General features: G+C 42.2%; 1 protein-coding gene across 1 annotated transcript in view; it reads left to right on the top strand.

Moving 5' to 3' along the window:
- The first annotated feature begins 2353 nt into the window (after positions 1 to 2353).
- Positions 2354 to 16850, top strand: part of PARD6G (par-6 family cell polarity regulator gamma) — an 85776-nt gene continuing 71279 nt past the window's right edge. Inside the window, exon 1 of the mRNA XM_063130483.1 lies at positions 2354 to 2657. Within this exon, the coding sequence (XP_062986553.1) occupies positions 2586 to 2657 (72 nt within the window). The 5' untranslated portion in view covers positions 2354 to 2585. The remainder of the gene's footprint in view (positions 2658 to 16850) is intronic.

Genomic DNA, 16850 nt, shown 5'->3' on the forward strand with positions numbered 1-16850 from the left:
AAAGCATTGTGGTCTGCACTTACAAACAGCAAGCTGGAGACTCCCACCCTACCAGCTGGCAGTAAATCTATTTATTCCTCCAAGATGCTCAAAGCATGGGTCTCTGGGTCTCCCACTAGCTGCCACCATTTGGAATATTTGGGGCATGCCATAGTTTTCTCCTTACTTACAAATCTGGCAAGGGTGGGTTGTTGGAATGGTTGACAAGCCACCCACAACCTTGAAACAACCCATGGGTTCTGGGTGATTTGTCATCCACCCCAACAACCCACCCTTGCCAGGTTTGAAGATAATAAGATGCTACCATGTGCCCCCACCATGCCCCAAATATTCAAAATGGCCACCACTACCACGAGAACTCCTGTGGGGAAAGTCACCCCACAATGGCTTCTCATTACGTGTGAACATCTTTTTCTTCTTGTTGTAATTTGTATTGGAAACTGAACATCTACACATTTGATTACCAATAATATTAATACTTCTGTGTAATCTCTGCAACACAGAAAAATCATGGTATCATTTGAGCATCAGAGTGACTAAATATGAACTTGATCCTGCAGAACAATTGAGATGTCTAGTGATTCAACCTTGGCACCAATGTCTTCTGACGTAACCTTGGGAACACAGATGTGGGAAAGATCAATGCCACAACTTGATCAGGAGCACTAACAAAGTGCACCCCAAAGTACAGACAGGTGAAATGCAGTGAAATCATTCTCTGTTCATGGCACCATTTCACAGAGGAATAAAGTTGCAACATTTCCCCTTGGAAGTGGCTCTTGATTAACATCTGAATACTTTGCTCCTAAGATTTGTCTTGCTATTTCCTTCCTGGTCATAATGGAGCTGATGAACAACAATGGCCAACAATTGAAATGACACTTGCATTTCAAGAGAAGCTCTAATAGTGGCAATGGAGGGTTCCTTTCAAATGCAAAAAGCAGCTTAGGAGAGGTGATTTTTGTTAAAACAGTGGCAGGGAAAGAAAAGGTTAAACTACCACTCCACACCTGGCACCCTCATCGTCTCAAAGTTGTTCAGGTTTTCCCACAGCAACTATCACAAAAGAATAATATCTGCACATTAATTAGATTCACGCAATTTATGTCATGTCTATTTTGGCCCTGGTAATTATACTGGGATCACGCAAGATTTTTTTCCCCTGAGTTCATATTGGCTAATGGCCTGGAATGAGAAAGGGTTCTTTTCTTTTGCCTGCTCATTGGTTTGAGTCAGTTGGAGCTATTTTACCTTTGACTTCTGCAGTGTAATTTGTGGAACACTGTGAGCTGGGTTTTGTAGTTGATCTATAGCTAGTGCAATGAAGTCTAAATGCATCTAATCCATTACAGACTTTGCTTCAGCTCTTAATGAGTGTGCTGTCCAAAACTTTCATAGTGCAATCTTATGCATGTTGACCCAAAAGTATGCCCACTGAATTTAGTGGGGTCTTGTTTCCATGCAAGTGGGCATAGGATTGAAACCTAATACTGTAACTTTATAAGCAATACCTAATATTGTAAAAAAGAGAGGATCAGCATGTAAAAATCTGAGAAGAAGCCGTACAGTTTAGGGGTGTGGCTGTGTTTTAAAGGTTCTTGCCAAGTAGAGAAAATCAGGACTTCCCTGAGGCAACAACTCACATGAGACAGGAGACAGAAAAGTGGGTCTGTGCTGGTTGAATCCTTACTACTGAAAATATATGTTTATTTATTTTATTTTATTTATTTATTACATTTCTATACCGCCCAATAGCCGGAGCTCTCTGGGCGGTTCACAAAAATTAAAAATATTCAAAGTATAAATGTTTGTGTCAATGTGCCTAGTATAAACATTTCTAAGTATCTTCCATTGCAAAAGTTTCTTTTTATTACATCTTCCCTTTTCTTTTCTTTTTTTTGGCCAAGATCCTGATCCATATTCCTATATTTGACTCTCCCATACAAATATGGTTGCAAGTAAGTTTGAGATTCTTACTGGAGACAGTAACAAAGCAATTTGTAGCCAGCCATACTCTATATGATTTACAACAACAACTTTGTGTTGTTTTAAAAACAAGTGATTTTATACTAATTAACATAGCAGGTTTGTTTTTTAAATCTTTATGAGACAGTGGCCATTATGACCGAGCGAGCAACTTGCAAGCAAATCGTATCATTACTAGATCAAAAATCCACAAAGTGCGCCCTCTGGCGGCAAGTCCCCTCCCCGAGATGTCTGCTCCTGAATTTGAAATAAGCGAAGATTGAAGTGGGAGGTTCACATAGAGGCGGGGTCTAGTACGTGCTGTAGCCGCCTTCCTATTGAGTCAGAGGCGCGTTGCAAGCTGCCTGAAAACGATTGTAACAAACAGAAGCCCGAAGAGCAAGCCAGGCGGGCGTTCTGATTAGCGCGCTGGGACAAAGTAAAAGAATCTTGGGAGGCTGAACGTTCCAAAGAAAGTTACATTCCAGGGTCGGAGCAGCAGCAACGAGCGGCAGCCCGGGGGGCGCTTTCTCACGGAGGCGGTGGATCTTCCAGCCCTTGTTGAGCGAGGGCGAAGAGGAGGCGAGAGACGGGGGGGGGTTAAACTGGGGGCCGAGAAAATGAATCGGAGTTTTAATAAATCTCAGAGTCTGCGGTATTTTGCTTATAGCGCGGTGGAAGTAAAAAGTAAGGTAAGAACAGAATGGCTACTTACAATCTCCATTAACCCTGCTCTCCTAACCCCCCCCCCCCCCAATCGCTCTCTCGGTACCTTTCCCCCACCTCCTCTTAATTCCCTTTTCAAATGAATGAACAGCCTCCTCCCCTCCTCTCCCTCATGATACTTTTGTTTTGTTTTTAAAAACGATCTTTCTCTACTTGTCCAACAAAGGAAAGAAACTTCTTCGGCCAGCAACCTTTTAAATCGCGTATGTGCTTTCGGTTTATGAAGGAATAGCAACGAGTACATTGAGCCGCGTTTCTTTCCTTCTCTCCCCCCCCCCCCGCCCCCACATTAGCTCTGAAGCAGCGTGCCCCGAGATCTCTAGGGCATTGCCATGAGGGGTGGCTTTAATGCTCTTGATTGGGCATATTGCTCGCCTTGTCTTCTCGTGTATCGATTTTGGACGCCTGAATGTTTATAATCTCGCTTCGACTGCCTGCTGTGACCAGACGATGGTTGCGGCACGTTTCTTGCTGGTGGGCTGTTCATAACAAAAGGGAACGCGCAAGCCTGGATTCCAAAGTGAGTGTGGCAGGGGGAGGGGGGCAGGTCGTATAAGGCTCGCACAGACCTGGATTGGTAAACCTCCAAGAGGCCACGAGAAGGGCGAGTTGGGGGGGGGGGAGATGCTGTTGCAGCCGCCGATGAAGCAGAACTCCCCCCAACACGCCACCCTCAAGACCGAGTTAAACTTGATCGCCACTAGCGTACGAGTGATTCCAGAAGGAGAAAACTGCTCGACAGCCTTTTGTTAAAATCTCCCATTGTTTCTCCTTACTTCAGAAGGCGGGTGTTTTTGTGTGGGGGGGGGGGAGATTTCTGTAAATGCGGGAAGGACGACAGGAATATTGAGAGAGAGAGAGAATAATACTTGTTCTCTTCTCTCTCTCCCCCCCGCCACTTCTCTTCGCCCAATGACGCCCCCCCCTCAAACTCCTTCCTCTTCTCCATGGCGGGGGCTGAACTCAACCCGCGACGTGCTTTTTTCTAAATGACTCAGTCAGCCTGCAATTAAATCCCATATTGGCCGTCTTGATGATTAAGGGAACCTTCTCCTGGCATTGCTATTGCAGCCTTGCCTATCTGCAGCTCTGTGAACTCGCTCGCTAATCGTGTTTAAACTTGTTAGAAGAGCTGCTCCTCTCAGCCTTCTTACGTTTTCCCGGAGCCGCCTGGTTATCTAGTGAAACTCTCTCCCTTCTCCTTTGTTGTAAAGGGAGTGGAGGGCTCTGCGGGTAGGGGATCTCGCTAAAAGCCTTTCCCTCAAGCTTGTGGTTCTCCGCCTGGAAAGAGGAGACCCAGGCGCATCCTGCCCTGTTTACGTTGTGTGTGTTCTCCCTAACTCCCCTTGGCTTTTTGAAGAGCCCTCTAGGGAATACTGTACTTGAGCAAAGTTTGCCTTCTTTGCCCTAGGACCATGCCTGCCAGTGACAGGATGTGTGTATATGCTTGAAACTAAGTGTCATATTCTAAGTGTGCTTCCTGTTTTCAAGAAAACACAGCAAAAGGATGGAATCATAATAAGAAGGGTCCTGTTGAACCAGTCCAAGGGTCCCATCTAGGCAAGGGCTAGCAAATCTGTGGTACTCCAGATGATGCTGGAGTCCAACAACACCTGGAGCGTCAGAGATTCCCCATCCTGGTCTAAACCAAAACCTGGTGAGGACTGTGGCCAGTCAGGTGCTTTCTGGAAGCAAAAGCAGGACATGAACAGGGCTAGGCATAGGCCTATGATTTTGAGGGGGCCTACTCGATGTCCCCCTGGGCAAAGTTGCTTGATTTTTCTGTTGATGAATTTGCCCAAAGAAAAGCATGTAAAGCATTTCTGAATGTGAAGAAGTGATGTCTTATATGCATCTTGAATAAAAGTGCTTGCCATTACCTTTTTTATAAATCGTTCTAGTTCATATGTATTTAGAACTGATTAAAAAAAAATACTTAATGAGCAGTTTGAAATGGGGCCTACATTTCCTATCTGGCCCAGGCCTATTACCAGCTTTGCCCGGCCCTGGACATGAAAGTCAACCTCCCCCTCGCCCCATGGTATCCACACACACCCATGACTCTGAAGATGGATGTTCCATTTAGCTGTCATAGCTGATAGGCATTGATAGACCCATCTGCCATTAATAATAGGTAATTTAAAAGCCACGTAAGTTAGTGGCCATCGCTCTATCCTGTGACAGAGAATTCCATAAGCTAGCTATGCATTGTGTGGAGTAGTACTTCCTGTTGTTGTTTTTGTATGTACTACTAAATGTCACTGAGAATAGGACCTCTATCTACCCTCATCACATCATTCATAAATTTCTCCACAGAATTAAAAAAAAACCTCAATGCTGTAGCCTTTCCTTGTAGAGAAGGTACTTAAACCCTTTGATCATAGGGAAGGATAGAATATCCTGGCTGGGCATGAACTTTAGTGAGATATTAAGGTACCACACCACAGAGATCAAGAGAGAAATTTTCACCATCGAGATTACAGAGAACATTTGAGCATACACTCAGTATCTACTTCGTGTGTTTTTTTTTAATCTTGTACAGTGTCTTGAGAGGGTTCCACCCTTAAAGGTGTTCTAGAAATAATTTTAGGTAGTTCAAACAGGGAACCAGCTATCCTGGAGACCAAGCATGAGCTCAGTTTCTGGCATGATGGAGATCTCTTGAATTGTGACTCTCCAGGAAACTTATTCATGAAGATTGTATGGTCAATCAGGCTTTGTTCATGATATATTTTTATTTTTGTTAATGCCTTTTCGGAATCTTGCTGGCTTCACCTTCTCTGCATTACCCCTGCCACCTGACTTCCCCACCTACTCTCCTTATTCTTTTGGCCCTCCCTGGCCTCTCCTTCCAACTTTTTCTCACACCTGCAAGATCCACAACAAATCTTTTGGACAGGGATTGCATCCCTCCTGTATCCTCTACAACAGCTTTTACTATGATGTTTGAACTAAATATTAAATGGTGGTAGTGGTGCTCAGGGCAAGATATGCTTTGGTTAGAGAAATCTGTATTTTAGTTTTTGTTTTGTCACTGAGTGAGCTAGTTCCTAACTGATTGTCTTTTCCTGCTCAGTTTGGCCATTTGAAAAAGGTAGACAGTAACATAGCCCCATGCCAACATGGTGGTCTCCAGATGACTTGCACACCAATTCCCATAATCTCTGACCCTGGTCCATGTGAACTGAGTCTGATGGAAATTGTAGCCCAAAACATCTGAAGCATATCCCATTGGAGAAGGTTGTTGTAAAGCAGCATAGAGATCTTCCAAGCTGGGGGTTGTAGGACTTTTTTTTCTGTCTACATATGTGCAGGATTGCACCCTTAGCGTTTTCTTCTCTGTAGTCTTGGTACATTTAGGACACTGGCCTCTGAGATGTAGTCACAGTGCAAGTTCTTGATAATTGGCAGTATAAAGGCCATGCTGTCAAGACGTGTGTGCTATACTTGGCATCCTTTGAATGACTAGTTCTAGAGGAATGTATTAGGGGTGTGTGTGTGTACTAACTTAATTTGCCCTTAATCCTGATCATCGAGACTAGTTTCCTAGGGTTCGTACAGAGAATTAGATATAATTTGTGAATACATCTATATTCTCTTTGGCCTGCTTGTGGCACTGTGCCTATAGGGAGTGTTTTGTGAACCGCCCAGAGAGCTTCGGCTATTGGGCGGTATAAAAATGTAATAAAATAAACTAGATGCGGTTCCTTAATCCTGCTCAGTGATCATATAGGCTAGATTTTTAAGATTTGGCTGTTATACTGGTATGCCATTTGTGTTAAATATCTCAGGTACTTGATTAAACAAACACTCTTGAAAAGGAGGAGTTAGCAGTCAATGTAACTACTGTGATGTGTGAGAAGTGCTTACATGTTACTAATGGTAAGAGAGCAACACTATATACACAATCAATTACTACTAATATTCCATTACCGCTGATAATGATTCCTAAGGATTGTCTGCGGGTGCTACCTTCTGCTACACCAAGCAGTATGTCGAGGGTGGTAATTGTAAGATTGTGTGCCTTGATGGAGTTAATACTTTCATATTAAAAATGACTATAGGACAAATAAAAAGAACGCTGGTTGCACTTTTCTTTTTGCCGCCAATGGCATGAGGTAGTGACACCTGCTCAGTGTGACTTACCTGAAAGGCAGGGCAGAGGTTGTTTAGACAGCTAAAGAAAAGATTGTTTTGACCAAAAGTAACATACTTTTGGATGATTAACTCCACTCAACTACATTCCTAGTAAATGGATCCTGATTATTATGATTAGCATGTCATGTTCTCATTCCATTCTCCAGGCAGTGGTAGTGTTCCTTCTTGGTGTATTGAGAAATATTTAAGTTAAAGGCACTGGTTGTAGAGAAAAGGCTGTGGTAAACAAAGTAGATGAAATTTTGAAATCTTGTGTCTCTACGTGCTTTGATTTGAGAATCCACCTCTGAATCCATTGGTCATAATGCTTCTGGAGATACTCAGGCTTTATTTCAGAAACATTCCTTTAGACAACTTGTGTTTATACTTAATGCACCTGACTGGGCTGGGCCCCTTTTGAGCAAAAACTCTTCTTCTAGATTAGATCATGTATATTTAGTACTGGGAGAGTGTCAAGGCTGTTCTAATAGTTCACATTCAAGGGGAGACAACCTGGTGCCCTCCAGATGTTTTGGAATACAACTCCCATCAGCTCTACCCCTCTTGGTCAATGGTCAGATTATGTCTTTTGTAGTTACTGAATCCCAAATGGTGGATTAACACTGAAATTTACCTTTCCTCTGAGGAAGCTGTAACACTTGGATTTTATTTAATTGAGAGTGAGCTGTCATTTTTGTAAGTGAGGAGGACAATGCACTATAACTTTTCAAGGTCTCACTTAGGTTATCAGGTTTGTAGCCATCTTCTGCACACACTTGCCAGGGAGTAAACCTGATTACTCTGAAAGATGCCTTATTGTGTTCAAACATGCATAGGACTGGGTTGTTTAAGTACAATGTGGTAGTTCTGTAAAGAGCAAAATATGACCGGCCTGATCTGAGGACACTTTAAATTCTTTGTGGTTTGATAGTCTGGAACAAGAAACTTATGGCAACTGATGTGATAAGAGGGCCAAAATAGACATTATTTTATACCTGTGTCTAGCAGTTATGTCTTTCCTTTTTAATTTTAAGTGTGGGAGTGTATTTGTGTTAAGATCCAGATCGGACCTTCTGTAGTGTAAAAATGAAATGACATAGCTGCTAGAAACAAATTAAAGTGGCTGTTATGTTTTGGCCCTTTACACACACACACACACACACACACACACACACAGGCGAGGAGTGGTGAACCTTCCCCACTGCACCTGATTGCCTCTCAGTCTGTTTCTTGAGGCACTTTTCTCCCTTCCAGCTCACCTCTGGTAGTGGAGTGGGAACGTAAAGTACTTGAGCAGCAGGTGATAAGTTGCTGTTTTTGAGCAACAGACTGAAGGAAGATGGGGAGGGATCAGTAGCATTCTTCTTGTGTTCCCTTTTATGTTTAAAGTACCACTCTCACATCCCACTGTATATGTAAATTGGGCAGGGCAGACACACGGAAAATGCTTCTATCACATTTAGTTTGATTCTTTTAAAAAATATCTTTTGGAGGAGATGACGAGAATTAGTGTTTGTAATACAAGAAGCTTTTCTTAGTTAAGTGTGTGATTTCTTTAAGGAAGTGGGAGACCCTGCAGATTTAGATGGGCTCAGGCCTAGTCCTAATGAAATGGGCAACTGTTTGGCCACATAGTGCTAGAGTGTCAGATCATTCTTGCAAGTAACTTCTCCTAAAATTATTAGTCTGGAAGAGAGAAGACCCAACTTCCAGTTAATATATGTCTTCCTCCCTAGTGGCTGTTCTTAACTGCCACAGGCTAGGGGCTATTTACAAGCATTTTATTTATTTACATAGTTTTCATACCCCCCATCAAGCAAACACGTTCTCTGTGCAGTTCCCAAAGAAAAGTTAAAATTGTAAAATATTAAACAATACAATCCTAATACAGTTAAACAACACTGGAATAAAACTAGGAACAGAAAACAGTGCAAAGAACTTTAAAAGCGCTAAGACTAAAAAGCCTGGGAAAATGATCTTGCTTATCTGGCCTACTCTAGATCAGATGAAGGTCAAAATGCCACCTGGCATGTGATGCTCTTCCTGGCAGATGTTCATGCTGTCATCCTTTAAAAATTAAAATAAAAAAGTTATCAACTGATCTCAGTGTTGTAAGCACCGAAACATGTCAAAACCTGTCTTGAGAACTAGAAAGTTGAGAATGAGAACTTCTGTTTGCTTGCTTATCCTCTCGTGCTTTAGCCTGGAAGAATTGGTTATGAGTGGGTGCAGTCCAGCATCTTGGGCCTCCAGGTGTAATAGGGTTGGGATCTTGGTGTTCCTGTTGTGTTTGAAAGGTGAAGAAATGATAGACCTGGGAAGGGTGGAATAATATGCTCCATATTTGAATCTCAGTCTTTCAAGAAGCAGCTGAGAAAAGAAACTGTCTCAAAGTACAATGTCGATGTTGGTTGGCTTAAACTGGGAGAGAACAAATACTTCACAATTGCAATGCTTTATGTGAAGGGGTTGATTAGATCATGAGCTTTTGAATTCCTAAGGAACTCAGAGTAACTTTGTATATCAGGATATGTGATTACAAGTTCTTGTGTTCTCTGTATACCTGTTGGGTTGGTAGCAAGAACTAAAAAGATCAGGCTTTTAATTCAGCCTTCCTCAACCTGGTTCCTCCAGATTTTGGCCTACAATGCCCATCAATATGGCCAATTAGTGGGAGTTGTGGGCAAAAAAATGTCAGGAGACGGGGTAGGCTGCTTTAATCAGTTGAGCTGGAATATTTGTCGACCTGCTCTTCCTCTAGTCCTGTGAGTCTAATCTGCCCAGAAATATTGAATGGAAGCAACAGGTAATCTGTTCATGACATTTACATACTTTCTGTGGTTGCCCTCTGTGAAGAAAGCAAAACTTTTTGAGCAGTGATAAGTTTTTTATTGGAGGGGAGGGCACTGTCATGAAAACATGTGTGGGTTTGCCTCAGCTGCCAACTGGAGAACATTCTCCCTAATGGCTTTACTGAGCAGCCTGGAAGAGGCAAGTGACTTCTTACCACTGCAATAAGGTATTTTTGCTAACAACTTGCAGAGTGGATTGTTTTTATACTATATATGGAATAGATCTTGCCTATCTCTGTTCCACAAAACTACTGAGCAATATAATCACATACCTGTTGGTGCCTACAAGAAATGGAATACAATTTCACATTCTGCCCTTCCAACTTTGCTGCAGAATTTTGGGTATAAAAGTGCAGCCGTAACAGGCACCTTGACTGTTCCTGTTTGGCTTATACCTGAAACAGGTAGCAAAGGGTTCGAAGATTTCTTTCCACTGGAAAATTCCAAAGATTCATATTAAAGTCTAGAAAGATAATAAAACTGGTTAATTAGATGGGACAGGGAAACATCTTGAACTATCATAGGTTATATCAGAATGTCCCACATAAAAGAAATTTTAATGCGTAAGACAAAGAACACAGTGAGGCATGATGTGTGTCATATTAAAGTGCAACTGAAAAAACAATATTTGTAAAGGATTAATATTGCAGAGTGCCAGCTACTAGGGACAACAGGGTTGTCAGTGGCTGTTTGGATAGATGCTACTTTACAATTTTATTAACCTGTGTTGCAAGATGTTTAGCAGAAGGGGTTTCTTTTGTCTTTCTCTCATCACTGCAATACAGTGCCTATAAAAGTCCTTTTTGCTAAACTTCTGTGTGATGCACCTGATCTTGGGATCAGCTGTTCAAAACAAATGCAGAATTGAACACACTCTCTTCCTGCTGTGTTGCCAATATATCACCTGCATGGATCTGTGATGGTCTTACTATGGAGACCCATATTTTTCCACAGTTCAGTAATATTGCATAACATGGCTATTTTGTAGATAGTGCAACTTAATTGTTAGCCAATGGCTTTGTGGCTTTGGTGCTATGTGTTTTTGTCTGAGTTTTTGTTGTTGTTGCATTAATTTATGCATATGTAAAAACTGGAGTTTGTGTTACTTGAATAGATTACCCATTTTGGATTTCCTCTACAAAAGAAAGGCAGAGTACAAGCTTATAAATCAGGGCTGAGCATCCGCTGGGGGCTGGGGGGCTGCCTTGCCCCCAGAACCCACATGTGTTCTTTTATTTGTGTGCCTTCCTGTGACTATGAAGACCAGGTAGCTGTGCCTATCTAGTCTGGGCATTCATTCTGTTGTAGCTTGAAGACTCACTTAAATCCCACTGATCACTAACGATTTTGGCATGTCCACTAACAAGTTGTCCAATAAAAGATTTGATTGCTACCTCTTCTGTCACTTCATTCTGTGGGACCAGTATACGAACAACACCCGATAATCTGGCAGAGGCAGTTCTCTAGCATTGTTGACTGCTATGTCTTCCATTTTCCGAAGTGGATGCATTACAGCTGATAAAAGAGGTGCGTGTGTTTTATTTTCAACTCGCAAACCAGCTACAGTGACAGTTGCTTTCCTGTCTGCCCAATGCTGCTTAATCACCATTTTTTCTACACTTGTAATGAAAGCCCTTTTTTGAGTGACAAATTATTCCTGGCTACAGACAGTTGTTTTAAAATTCTTGTACAGGATAAGGCATTTGTTTTAATTGTGCATAGCCTTTAAACCTCAGAGTTAGAGGTGGTTTTATTTCGTTTTGTATTGCTAAAACAGAGTCAACTGAGAAACATTTAAATGCCTTTAAAAGCTTTCAGGGATAACACTGTAACATTTTGAGCTCCCCATTCATTCACCAGAGCTATAGCCTATTGAAAAAGAAAGAGAATGGCAAAAAGCAGTTCGGCATAGACACATAGGTCTTGTTAAGAGGCCGTCACATAGCCTATTTTGAGTTCCCCATTCATTCACCAAAACTATTGAAAAAGAAAGAAAACAGCAAAAAACAGCATAGACATTTACATACATTTTGTTAAGAGACACTTGCATAACCCACGCTTGCCGGGTTTGCACAATTTGACAACCCCTGAGCAGAGGTTGGATATGCAAAGGTGGTACAAACATGGCTCATCATAGGCTAAATAAACAACCCACAATGAGCCTTGCTGTATTGTGCAAATCAGGTCATTGCGTGCAAATAGATATAACTGTAGCCTGATGGCCTTCTCTGAAGAGAAGCCGCTTCTGGAGGGGATGACTTGGAGTGGAGAGGCTTTTCAGCCCTTTCTGTTCCTACCATTTCCATGCTTCAGGTTGCCTTTCCACCCTGGACTTAAAATATGCACAAACATGCGCTTAAAAATCTGCAAGACGGGGGAAACCAGAAGTGGGGGAAACTGTAAGCACGCCTTCCATTTCTGCTGCATCTCCACTCTAGTTGTTTTTCTCTGGAAACTGTAGCTTCTTTTCAAAAAGAGCCACCCAGTCTACCGTTTCTTGTACTGGCATGTGGTCAACATTTTTGTAATGTTGATCTGGTCATCCTGTTTAATCATAATTTGCAGCAGCCTCTGAAGCGCATACCACTTGTAGCCCTAGTGACACACGTGCAAGGCCCAATACATGCAATGTGCTGCTGGCTTAATATGGCAAAGTGTTGCGCTGCTTGAGGCATCGGGATTTATCTAGAATTGTAAATAAAATGTTAATTTCATTGGGCACTGGCTGACCTGTTGAAAGAACTGTGAAAATAGGCAGGATTTATGTAGTTCTCGTGGAATTTAAACTGGGATCTGAAGAAACCTTCCTGCCCTGATTCTGTTCTTGACCATTGTACCTTTCTGTAGGCTTCCCCAGATAGCCATGCCCCTTTCCCCCCAACCACTAATCACTTGGTGGTTTTCTGGCTTTTGTGCAATTATTTCCCCATTCTAAAAGCTTGAAATGCTTCTCCTAAACCTCAGTTACTGGCAGCAGGAGCTGTAAGCTACAATACGCTGGTTGTCGTCGTCGTTGTTGTTGTTGTTAGTATTTTTGGCCCCACCCCTATTGCTTTTGACCCAGCACTGCAACACAGCCCCCTAGAGCTTCTCCAAAATTGAATTTGTCCCTCAGACTGAAAGGGCCTGTTCAGGTGACACGCTAAGCCATGGTTAGGCCACTAAAAGAGCACCTTTTATCAGCTTAGGTTGATATACCAACTACGCCCTTATCTGGACAGAGGTAGCCTAGCTACAGTGATCCATGCTCTGATAACCTCTCGCTTGGATTACTGCAATGCGTTATACGTGGGGCTGCCTTTGAAAACGGTCCGGAAGCTTCAGCTGGTTCAAAATACGGCAGCCCGTTTACTAACAGGGACTGGCCGGCGAGATCACATTACGCCAGTCCTTTTCCAGCTTCATTGGCTGCCAGTCCAGGTCCGGGCCCAATTCAAAGTGCTGGTATTGACATTTAAAGCCCTAAACGGTTTGGGGCCAGGTTATTTGAAGGAACGCCTCCTCCCATATGTACCTGCCCGGACCTTAAGATCATCTACAGGGGCCCTTCTCCGTGAGCCCCTGCCAAAGGAAGTGAGGCAGGTGGCTACTAGGAGGAGGGCTTTCTCCGCTGTGGCACCCCGGTTGTGGAACGAGCTCCCAGAGAGGTCCGCCTGGTGCCTACACTGTACTGCTTTCGTCGCCAGCTGAAGACCTTTTTATTCACTCAGTATTTTAACACTTAATTTTACCTTAAATTTAAATTTTACTGTTTTAACTCTGTATTTTAATCTTATATCAATTTTGCTGCGTGGTTTTATCCTGGTTGCACTTTTCATACTGTATTTCGTAATTGTGCTTTTAACCTGTTGGTTGTTTTATTGTGGTTTTAATTTTTGTGAACTGCCCAGAGAGCTTCGGCTATTGGGCGGTATAAAAATGTAATAAATAAATAAATAAAATAAAATATCCCTTTTTCAGCCAATGGTTAGAGAGCATGTTTAAACTGTGGTAATGTAGCCACCATGGTTAGGAATGGTTCATATGATGTGCTGAGTCATAGTTCACATGACACTCTAAGCCATACTGTTTAGTACAAAATGCTTAACCACCGTGGCTTAGTGTGTCGTCTGAACAGGGTCAAAGGGTCCCTTCCCTGCTGCAGGCTTTGTCGGAGCTATTGTTTGAAACAGGCAGAACCAAAGGGCTTATAAAAACTACATTGGGTTTTGCTCAAGTAGGCTTCTGAAAAATCAAACTCCCTGAAGAATGCCTTCAGAAGAAATAATTGTTAGGTGTACTTGATAGTATCTCACCTTTTAAGTATAACAGTCTTGTGTCAGGATAACCCCTAATCTTGTTTAGGTGTAACGGGATGTTGCCACATCCCTGCCTGTTTTGCTAGTGTTAAATTGTTCTGATTTAACAAGTTGTTTGCTATATTGGGAAGATGATGGATGATGAAATGTGAAGGAGATAATGGCATGGTTTACATGTCACAATAACCAAGACCTTAAAAATAATTCTGGCTTATTATCAATGAGGCATCATGCTGGTACACCCAGCCTGATTGCTCCCACTGCAAGTAGGAGTGGCTAAACAAACCACAGACCTTCTGCTCATGGTTTGGATAGTGTTACGTGCAAACAAGGAACTCTGGCTTGTTTCTCTCCCATCAAGCCAGAGAAAGAACCCACAGTAATAATCCAGATTTTAAAAATATTCTAGCCCTATTCAGGTGTTCCTGATCTGGATGTAGCAAACATGCAGGGAGGGGGAACATGTAGCTCCACCCCTTAAACATTGCCTCTGCTTGTGGAAAGTGACTTTGTGAAGAGGAGAGCCTCCTGTATCCATGAGATCTCCACACAATTCAGAATGCTAATTTTCTAGTGTTCCTGACTGCGTGGAGAGCCCACACGGATACAAGAGGCTCTCTTCTTCATGAAGTTGCCTTCCCTGTCTAGAGGGTGTTGAATGTGAAGATGGAGTGGAATGAGGCTAGCATGCCCCCTCCCCCCACTCCTTGATTTTTTCCTGTACCTATTACAGCAATGTCTGAATAGGGCATCTGAGTTACTTTGCGATCCAAACCACTATTTGAAGTTATGCAGACTCCGGGCATGGCTAGACGAGGGGGGTTGAGGGGGATAATCTTGCAATTTTATGATTGTGAGATCGTCCCCCCTCGTCTACACGCAGCATGCGACATCGTGACCGCCATTTTGGATTTTTGTTTTTTAAATGAAAAGGGAGTGCATGAGTGCTCGAATGACATGGTGAGTTTTTTTTTAAAAAAAACAAAACCTCGCGTTCCCCCCACCATCCCCAATGGGCACAGAGCTCCTGAGGAGCTCCGTGCCCGGTTCCCAGCTCCTCACGGTTACTCACAAGGAGCTGGGAGGAAACCACGATGGCAGGCCACATGTCCCGTGGTCTCGGGATCATCCCGAGACCAAGGGAAAAAGCAAGATGGAACGGTAGGGTGATATCCCGAGGAAAGGGAGGAATCCCCCGGATATCACCCCATCTAGCCATGCCCTCCCAGCATGGAAGACATGGCAACCCATACGATTTTATAGGGCTGTTTCTTTACATTTGGAAGCATAATCCTGAAGAAGCATGCCCAGTTCTCCTTCCTGCCAGGCATGAATGCCATTGTAGCATTATTTTGCTTTGCTTTTCTTTTTTTAGAGAGAGAGAGAGAGAGAGACTACACTCTTAACAATGGGATCTTGTCTTGCCGCTGTTGGGGATGTATCTATTATTACTTTTATATCCCACCCCTTTTCCCGTCCAAGGATCTTCCTCTGTCCATTTTATCCTCACAGCAACCCTGTGAGGTATGTTAGGCTGAAAGTCAGTGACTGGACCAAAGTCAACCTGTGGGTTTCAATGGCCAAGTGGGGACTAACATCCAGATCTCCTGAGTCCCAGTCCAACACTCTAATCACTACATCACACTAACTAGGGAAGGGTGAATCAGACTATTTCTGGTCCATGTCACTTTTGCATGTGCCCACACATAACTTTGTTCCATCCTATTTATACATTAATTTGTGATTTTCTATATATATAAAAAAAAAACCTGCATGAGATTTTTTTTAAAAAAAACTTATTTTGATACTGTTTTGAGATGAGTGGATCAGCATATTCAGGAAATTCAAAATCCAGTGGATAACTAAATTCTGAACTGCAAATTAGTCAGGGTACGGGTTAGTTCGTATTAGAATTTGTAAAGACAAAATTCTTCAGGCAATTTCTAGTTGCTTTGTTTCTGCATTATTCTGTGGAGGAGTTCATGCAATATATGACTAAGCCTTTCTCTGTGGTAAAAGGCCTCCAATGCAACAAAGTCTAGATTGTTCTGGTTTAAACTGTGGATATTGTTGGCTTTTCAGTAGTTTGGATTTCTGACACATGCTGAAGTCAATTAGTCTTCTGGCGATTCTGTCCTATGAACAACAATTACTAGGGTGGAGCAACACTGAAACAGCTTGTGGTTTCTCTTGCTTGATAATGTATTATTGTGAATGCACTAATATAGCTTGCCAACATAAACCCTACATTTTGGAACTATGACTGGGCTTAAGGTGCACTTTTTAAATGTTCCTTCGTGCCTACATTATTTCTCTGCAGACACTTCAGCACCATTCTTTCTTGAATGTTTTAGACATTTCATTTTTTAATATTTTGAAGGAGTAAAAGAAAACACATTCTCAAATAGTTTAGTCTGTAGTCAAAGGTTTGGAAAATGGCCATTTCCTTTCAATTTTAAAGTTCGCATAATGTCAGCTTTAAATAGATGACAACAGTTGTAACAATACTCTATTTAAATATTTCCCTTCACAAATGGAGAGATACCTCTTTTCTGAGTTCTCAATGTTCCATCATGATGTACTGCCAGAAATACTTTGGCTAGTGGGGCATGTTAAAACAGAATACTTCAGAATTTTCCCCAGATCGAGATCATTTCATTGGTAACTGATGCAGCTCCTTGAAAACAAACAAAAAACATTTACCGTTTCAAAAACAGTAAGAATCACTTGATTCACTTACTCATGGCTAGTGTCAAACAAAGGTATCCAGACTAAAAGAGCAAAGCAGGCTTATATTGTATTCATTTATATCACTGCTATCTTTAAATGAAGACAAGATGACAGATTTCAGTCACTAGCTTTAGTTCTGATT

This window comes from Elgaria multicarinata, chromosome 7 (genome assembly GCF_023053635.1).
Source record: "Elgaria multicarinata webbii isolate HBS135686 ecotype San Diego chromosome 7, rElgMul1.1.pri, whole genome shotgun sequence".
NCBI lineage: Eukaryota > Metazoa > Chordata > Lepidosauria > Squamata > Anguidae > Elgaria > Elgaria multicarinata.